Source organism: Puccinia triticina, chromosome 9A, assembly GCF_026914185.1.
Source record: "Puccinia triticina chromosome 9A, complete sequence".
Classification (NCBI taxonomy): Eukaryota; Fungi; Basidiomycota; class Pucciniomycetes; order Pucciniales; family Pucciniaceae; genus Puccinia; species Puccinia triticina.
In genome coordinates, this window is record NC_070566.1 from 2,219,703 (window position 1) to 2,228,642 (window position 8,940).

General features: G+C 44.7%; 2 protein-coding genes across 2 annotated transcripts; one reads left to right on the forward strand and one right to left on the reverse strand.

Annotated features, from left to right (window-relative positions):
- Positions 1 to 4,758: 4,758 nt before the first annotated feature.
- On the reverse strand, positions 4,759 to 6,469 carry PtA15_9A237 (uncharacterized protein; the record flags this gene model as incomplete). Its single annotated transcript, XM_053172425.1, has 4 exons — positions 4,759 to 4,827; positions 4,921 to 5,691; positions 5,821 to 5,953; positions 6,036 to 6,469. The coding sequence occupies 4 exons, from the start codon at positions 6,467 to 6,469 to the stop codon at positions 4,759 to 4,761; spliced, it is 1,407 nt and encodes a 468-aa protein (XP_053023667.1).
- A 300-nt stretch (positions 6,470 to 6,769) lies between these two features.
- Positions 6,770 to 8,940, forward strand: PtA15_9A238 (uncharacterized protein; the record flags this gene model as incomplete). The annotated part of the gene is made up of 8 exons (XM_053172426.1): positions 6,770 to 6,831; positions 6,915 to 7,043; positions 7,148 to 7,409; positions 7,579 to 7,820; positions 7,906 to 8,394; positions 8,471 to 8,599; positions 8,689 to 8,803; positions 8,902 to 8,940. 8 exons carry the CDS (start codon positions 6,770 to 6,772, stop codon positions 8,938 to 8,940), a joined length of 1,467 nt encoding a protein of 488 aa, XP_053023668.1.

Here is an 8,940-nt window from a genome sequence, read left to right on the forward strand (position 1 = left end):
CATGAGACTCCCCTCAATGACTGGCACAGACCGGTCATCAAGAGGAGATGTTACTCCCCTCAATGGCTGGTACGGACCAGTCATCAACAGGAATTATTCCCCTCGATGACCTGTATTGACTGGTCATTGAGAGGTGTAAGTCCCCTCAATTACCGGCACAGAGTGATGATCATTGAGGGGAGGTTTTACTCCTCTTGATGACCTGTATAGACCGGTCATCGAGAGGTGGAAGTGCCCTCAATGACCGGCACAGACTAATCATTGAGGTGTTACTCCTCTCAATGACCTTGGCCGACATCAAGGGGAGAGAGGAGTAATACGTCCTGTTGATGACCGGTCTGTACCGGTCATCAAGAGGTGTGAGTCCCCTCAATGACCGGCACAATCCGGTCATCAAGAGGTTTGAGTCCCCTCAATGACCGGCATGGACCATTCATTGAGAGGAGGTGTGAATCTCCTTGATGCCGGTCTGTACTGGTCATCGGGGGGAATCACACCTCTTGATGACCTGTACACACCTGTCATCAAGGTGTGACTCCCCTTGATGACCAGCACAGGCCAGTCATCAAGAGGAGGTGTAAATCTCCTTGATGCCAGTCTGTACTGGTCATTGGGGGGAATCGCTCCTCTCGATGACCTGTGCACAACGGTCATCAAGAGGTGTGAGTCCCCTTGATGACCGGCATGGACCAGTCATCAAGAGGAGATTCCACTCCAATCAAGATTGTTTTCTTTTGCCCCCGTGGTGTACCGGTGATCAAGAGATGTCAGTGGGCATCCGGGTGGGCCAGAAAGGGTGTGTACATAGTATACCCTGCTTGACTGGGGTTCAACTTGAACGCCATATGCACTCCAGCTCTGCACTCCCCTTTCAGGAAGGAGAAATATCATGAATGGAGTGCTGGGGATATGCACTCTAATTTTATGGAGTGGGACTCACCGGCACTCGATACATTTGCTGGCCACTGCGGTTCTTTGTGGTGCACTCCAAAGACTCTTGAGTCCCTGGTTCTGCACTCCAGCGAACTTGGAGTATTCTACTCTGTACTCCAACATTCATTGGAGCGCGCACTCCATGCACTCACTTGTGGAGTGCTTTTGGGATTTTTTTGGAGTGTACTTAGGCTGACCCAAAAAAATACAAAAACATGCATCAGAGCAATCTACAGGGTATGGGTATACACAGAGGTAAAAAATCAGGTCAAAACATTCATATATTTGGTCAATATTGTGGATCAAGTCCACCTGATCACAGTTGGGCTTAGTTTCAGCATAGGTATGGTGTATGTTCTACATGTAACTTCCAAAATACATCCCATACAATTCCAGTTAGGATCCGGTTAGATTGCGCCTGAAATCAACCATTCTTTGAACAAAGATCAGACCAACATCAAACCAACTTCGAACCAGTACCTTACAAGGATCGGACCAAACCTCCGCATGGATTGTGCGAAGGCACTCGTAAACAGGTGCTGAGCAAACGTCCGTGGTGTTGAGCACTCTCAAACTTTTGCGCTTTCTTGCGCGCGCTTCACATTCTCTTGATTTTTGCAACTTTCTTAATTAATTATATATTTATTATTTAATTTTAGTTTATTTGAAACCCTTAGGACATAATAATGTCTCTAGGGTTGACATGTGCTGTCATGTATATTATACATAAGAGGTGTGCAGATCAATGGCCCTTGAAGTTGTGAGCCATGGCCTGATATCTCAATTCCATTGCTGAGTGTGATTCATTTGGCTGTATTCAAGTGGTTTTCCTCCATTTATCTCCTTTCCCAACCTCTTGATCTCACCACCTTCCTGCTTAGTTTTTGATCAGCTGCATTTCCAACCATCTGACCAAACCAACTACAACCATGTCTGAAAATCCTAGACACGTACTTTATCCTGAAACTCAGGTGAAAGCCTTGAAGGAAATGGATAGACCTGCATGGACCGGCTCAGTTGGCGCTGATTAATTTCTCTTTTTCCGCAACCTCCAGAAGGAAAATTTCCCCAGCTCCAAGCTGTTCCATGAGCTGCATCATAGTCCACAGATATGGCTCAGGGAACAGCTTGGAGTTGGGGAACGTTTCCTTCTGGAGGTTGCGGACAAAGGGAAAGTAATCAACACCAACCAAGCTGCACCATGCAGGTCTATCCATTTCTTTTGAGGCTTCCTCCCGAATTTCCGGGCAAAGGAAGTGGCTAGGATTTTTGGACTTGGTTTTAATTGGTTGGGTTGGATGGCATTGGTTTGACTGTGACTTGGGTCTCATCATTGAATCGATTGGTAGTTACTGAAAAGTTACTCAACTTTCATCTGGGGATATCACATGCAAGAGAAAGCTTGAAGAAATTCTGAGTAGGACAAAACAGCTGTTGAGAGTTGTATTATGATATACAGAACAATTTTCATGACTTGGGAATGTATAAAATACTTTTAATTCCTAATTTTGTGACAAGAATTTCAGTTACTAGTAACAAGTTATCAGTAACTGTAATTTTGTCACAAAATAGGGGAATCAAATATGTAATCCATTCAAAATTCAGAAAAAAGGTGTTTGAAATCATAAAACAGCCTTCAATAGATAATTGGACTTACTTTGCGCACTGCAAAAAACACTTCGCACACTGCACAGTGCGTGGATTCCCAAACACTCCACGCACTGCGGGTAAAATAACCAACTCTTTGAAGATTGTTTTTGACCAATCAATATACAGGCTTCCAATTGGACTCTCTGAATTTTTTGGGAGTTTTTTGAAGCATTCTTCTATGTTTAAAAAAATCATTAAAAACCAGAAGAAATGTAGGATTTGGGCGCCTAAAAAACAAGGTTCCCATTGCCCAAAAATTTCAAATAATTTATTAAGTAATGAAAAATGTAAGAAAAGCTACTTCAAAAATTTTCAGCCACTTTGTGCAAGCATACAGGTCTGAAAAATAACAAACTTCACCATGGCCCATATTAGCACATTGCATCTAAATTATCCTCATTTTTCAGACCTGTATCCTTGCAAAAAGTGGCTAAAAACTTCTGAAGTAGGTGTTCTTACATGTTCCATTACTAAATAAATGATTTGGAATTTTGGGGCTATGAGAACCTTGTTTTTTAGGCGCCCAAATCCCACATTTCCTCTTGGTTTTAATGATTTTTTTAACATAGAAGAATGCTTTGAAAAACTCCCAAAAAATTCAGAGAGGCCAATGGGCAGCCTGGCTATTGATTGGTCAAAAAAAATCTTCAAAGAGTTGCGTATTTTACCCGCAGTGCGCGAAGTGTTTGGGAATCCGCGCAATGTGCAGTGCGCAAAGTGTTTTTTGCAGTGCGTGAAGTAAGTCCGTAGAAAATTTGGCCTACTCAGAATTTCTTTAAACTTTTTCTCACATAGGATATCTCCAGATGAAAGTTGGGTAACTTTTCAGTAACTACCCACTGTATTGCAATCCATGACATGGAATTTGTTTAAAAATTCAACCATCAGCTATATTGTCTACCGGCTCCCAATAAATGGAAGGTTGGTCAGGACAGTGGAAGGCTTCCCTTTGGTTCAACTTCTGTAGCCCCCTACAGATCCAGATCTGAAGCCGTTAATGCATATTTTTGCGGGGAAATCTAGTCCCAGAGGCTGCAGATTTGACTTTTTAGCTACCTACTGAGTTGAAAGGAAGTAATCTGGTCAGATCCAGTCACTACTTGTCCCACCTTGTTAACAAAGGTGCATGAAATGTAGATCATTTATAGACAGCTGATTTGAAATTGGCTCCAAAGTTTCAACACAAACCCACCCATCATCTGTTTAAGGTCTGTGGTATTATTGACACAGGACACTGGAGGACTTCCCATTGCCTGGGCCCTAAATGGCTTGATTTAAGGGGATCCACCAAACCTTTTTTCGCTGGCAAAAACTTGATCTCAATCAATTTTCAGCAGCCAGCTTCCCTCCAGATCAAGCATTTTAGCCCACAGGAAGTCCTCCGCTGGAAGCCAAGGCCACTCAGGTGAATGCAACTGAATGCTCCCCCTTGGTTGATAATATGCAAAGCAATATGTTTGACCTACCAGAAACAGTAAGAGTCAAGACAATCTAACTAGTAAAACTAAAATCTGCTTCAGTGATCACTTTTACTGTAGGCATCAGACATATGAAGTTGATACAAAAGTTATCTTCTTCCTTCAGTGTGTTGGGCTTTGTTGACTCCTTTGATGATAGCTCACTGGAGGACTTCCCGTCAATCTGGGAACTCAAATTTTTCTAGATTTTGCGGGGAAATCTGGGCTTGATCATCCCAAATCCTAGATCTGCCTAGATTTCCCTGCGAAATCTGGGAAAATCTGGGTTTCCAGATCGGCGGGAAGTCCTCCACTTTGTTGTATGGGCATTATGGAATTGTCCAATGATGCTCAAAGCTCAAAATTGGGATAGGTACAACTGGGCAAAAAAGGAAAGCCGGAGAGAAGGGAAAGGACAATTCAGTAGTCTGATAAATCGTGATTCCTAAAAGAATTTTGGTCGTTTTCATAGCCTAAGAGGTTTAAAACTAGAACAGGTAGTTCTGAACCAGAAAAGGCAGCCTCAGGCGTAGTAAATGAGAAGTTGGTGGCCCAGCTTGCCAAACCGAGTCCGTAAGTCCAATAGTGGGTAATTTTTGTTGTAGGAAGGAGCGCGGCCAACTCTTACAGAAACACATCAAGAAGAAAAGACGATAGTGGTGTTTGAGGATATCTATTTATGTATATATAAGAGGATTACAGAAATTTCTCTGGAAGTTCATGTGTCGGCTTTCAGGTCGTTAATGTATTGATAAATCGTTTCGACCTTTGTCAAGCTTTTTCGGATCTGAATTTGAAAGATAAATAAAAAAGTAAATACATGAGTTTCTAGCAACATGGTGAGCAGAGAGAGAGGGATGTAATGAAGAGAGACACGAACGGATTCATCCCATACGAAAAGTGAAGGAGCGATGGCGACCAACTGATCCTTTTCGCTGGGGTTGTGGTTTTGATCCTCGGTACTGTTGGCAGCTGCGGCGACATTACTGACAACCACATCATCCTCAGAGTCGGACAAGTTTTTGAAGGTGATTAATTTCTCGACTTGGTCGATCGACGCTTTCAGTCGGTTTTCTTGGATCATCGTCCGGGCCATGATCTCGACTGCCGTCGACGTAAGTCCAACTAGATTACCTAATCCTTTGAAACTGATCCGATTATAAATCCTCGAGACTGATAGTAAATTGTGTTGCATCACCGCTCGATCGAAGACGTTCTCTGGGCCTTTCTTCAACCTCCTTCTTTCGCCTGCCTCGTTCATCAGTCGTGCATCATCATCCTGATCCTCATCGTCCGACACTTCCAACATCTTTGGCAATTTCGCTAACTGATGAGCTTTTAATCGTTTCTCGAATTCGACCATTTCATGATCTCGAATAATCTGTCCTAAGACCATCTTCGATAGGATCTTATAATCCAGCAGGTTCACACTCCTTTCGTCCCGGAATAAGCCTGTCAAAAGTCTTGTCCTATTCGGTCCGGCTGGGGCTAAGACTCCACAAACGACGGCTGCCGACAGACAACTTTCTCTTTCTTCTTCGTCCAGGTTCGCTGTAAAGCTGATCTCGTGATACTTCTTACTCGCTTCTTCAAACTTCCTCTTCGAATCGAAGATTCTTGCCTGTGATAACTTGAATGCTAGAATGGTTGCCTAAGTGGAAGCGTTTGTTTTTATTCGAGAGTAAAAACGGCTTATTAGTCCTTCCTCCTTATGTAACCAATAGTCTTGGATAGCATTGTAATTACTTTGGATGGTAGGTCGACTGGTTGTATGACTAACTTCATCTTTACACTCAGGAACCAATAAACTAGCCCGATTCAAGTAACTTTCAGCATTGGTCGCATTGTCATCCTCTAACAGTAGTCTGACGATCCTAATGTATGTGTTCAACCTATATTGATCGGAAACGGTCCTGATTATAGGAAAAAGAAAGAAAGAAAAAACTCATTATCAGCTCGGGTAGATGCCTTTTATGTGAGATTGGTTCTACTCACCGGTGGGTCCCATCAAGAGGTATTCCTTGGAGAGCTTTAGCCGCCTCACTCCAATCTTCCTGTTCCTCCAATAGGGAAGCCAACGATTCCCTCAAGCTCGAGATTTGCTCCTCGAACCTCACCGTTCTGCCGCACAGATCAGGTTGGGCTAGGACGGATTCGAGCAAGTTACGCTTGAAGTCGATCTGATCTTTCGCTTTGAGTTCGCTCTCGACTAGCCCGACGAGTTCCGAGAGGACCGTCTTGGAGATCATAAGTCCGATGACATCCTGGACGATGTTCGCGACGAATTGGACAATCGAATTGACGCTCTCCTGTGTCCGCGGTTGTCCAAATAAACTCTTGAGTAGCTCTGAGTATGCCTTCGACTTGGCTTGTTGAGGTTGCTGGTTTATTTCGTTGAAGTGGCTGTTCATCTGAGTCGTCGCATCCATCTTTGCTTGTCAAGCGAGTCCTTCGATTTCGAATTCCGCTGTTTTCCAGTGAGAGAGACTTGGACGCGTACATGCGATGCATTTCCCCCGGGGACCGCCTCAGCCTCCCCGGTCGGCTGAGAGAGGGGGGAGGGGGGGCCATGGGCGATGAGCCCCCCTGTGCTCTGCCTCCGCGCGCGAAAGTCCCCCGGGGGCTCGACCAGCCAACAGCCAGCCGCAAGATCAGAAACTCAAACACCCCAGCCAACGCACACATAACAGCAAACCTTGTCAGCGTGACGATTCCTCACACAACTTACCATGCATCCCAGCCAACCAGTCTCCGCCAACGAAAACAATGCTCCGGCCCAGAAAGATCAAGAGTTGAGCAGCCTGCAGGATTAACGGAAAAGGAGAAGAAGAAGAAAAAAGCTAACCGCAACTTGTTGTCCTCGATTGTAACCAGCTACGTATACTTCAGCCGGAATCCCTCTCAATTCTCCAAGCCCATCCTCGAGAAAACCACGGCTTGTAAATTGAAAATCGAACATGTCTATCGAAAAGCCGTCGAGGAGGCGATCGAGCGGAATCAGCGGTTAGTCATCCATCCCCAGAGTAGAAAAAACCCTGCCCTCTAAACTATGCATTTCATTGAATTCCACCTAACTGGATTCGATCAAAAAAAAACCATTTATGCAGCCGGCAAGAACTAGAAAAGAAGATAGCAGCAGATCCGACGATAACAGAAGAGCGGAAACAGAGACAATTGGCTAACCTGGGTCGAACCGAATCGAGCTTCTTAAGGTTAAGGAGAACCAGATTGGGATTGACTGATTTCAGAACGGTCAAGGTGATTGGCAAGGGGGCCTTTGGTGAAGTCCGATTGGTCCAAAAAGTCGATACCGGGAAGATCTATGCAATGAAAACTCTCCGGAAGGCTGAAATGTTCAAGAAAGATCAGGTTGGTGGTCTTGATCTATTCATCTCTAACCTATTTTCCTATTTTCTCTCTTTTGTCTTCTCGTCCACTTTGTGCACTGCGTTCAACTGCAAAAAAAAGGCTTACACATATCACAACAACAACAAGATGATGATAACTGAAAGGAAATATGCGCCTTTCTTCATTCCAGTTGGCTCATGTGCGCGCAGAACGAGATGTATTGGCTGAATCAGACTCTCCCTGGGTCGTCCAACTCTATTACTCATTTCAAGATTCGCAGTATCTGTATCTGCTCATGGAGTTCTTGCCTGGTGGTGATCTGATGACCATGTTGATCAAATACGACACGTTCAGCGAAGACGTCACCAGGTTTTATATGGCTGAATGTGTCTTGGCCTTGGAAGCTGTTCATAAGCTCGGGTTCATTCACAGGTACGAATTTAGCGTCCTTCCAAGCACACCAAGACAACTCTTTTTTTCGTCGATCTCATCTATAGTTTTGTTTGCCCATTTGTAGAGATATCAAACCTGACAACATCCTGATCGACAAGGATGGACACGTGAAGCTTTCAGACTTCGGACTGTCGACCGGCTTCCATAAACAGCATGACTCTGCGTACTACCAAAGCTTATTGGAGGGGGACAGTGCGACGAGCGGGGCAGCGGCAGCGCCAAACAGGAATTCGGTTGCCATCTCCTCGATCAACCTGACTGTCTCATCGAAGGATCAAATCGCGACCTGGAAGGCCAATCGAAGAAAATTGGCCTTCTCGACCGTCGGCACCCCGGATTACATCGCCCCTGAGATCTTCCTCCAGCAGGGCTACAACAAGGAGTGCGATTGGTGGAGTCTCGGGGCTATCATGTTCGAATGCTTGGTCGGATATCCCCCGTTCTGCTCTCCCTCTGCCCATGAAACCTATAGAAAGATCATCGATTGGAGGCACGAACTTTATTTCCCTGATGATGTACATCTCTCCAGGGAGAGTGAAGACCTCATTCGAAGGTTGGCCGGTTCTGTCTCCCTCTTCAATCCAAAATCTGGAAACTTACTTTTGCACCCGATCCTTCACACAATAAAGATTGATTACCTCGGCCGATCATCGATTAGGCAAGAAGGGAGCTGAAGAAATCAAGGCACATGTGTTCTTTTCTGGGGTCGACTGGACGACGATCCGCAACATAGAAGCGCCTTTCGTACCCCATTTGAAGTTAGTTTTTGATTGGTGTTTTCAAAGAGCTAAGAGGAGGAAACTGGGAAAACAGTATTTTACTTATTGTTTTGATTTTCGATTGATAGATCGGTGACCGACACAAGTTACTTCCCAACCGAGGATTTGAATGACGTACCAACTGAGCCTCTTGGAGCTGACACAGATACTAGCAGCAAAGATTTGGCCTTCTTAGGTTACACCGTATGTCCTCTGAGTCTTGCCGCTCTTTACCAATTCCTTTTCGTCTTTGCTAATGAGTTTTGATCACGCTTTCTCCACATGTCCTGTTTTAATTGCAGTTCCGACGTTATGAGAACTCTGGTGCAGGTGAATTCTAG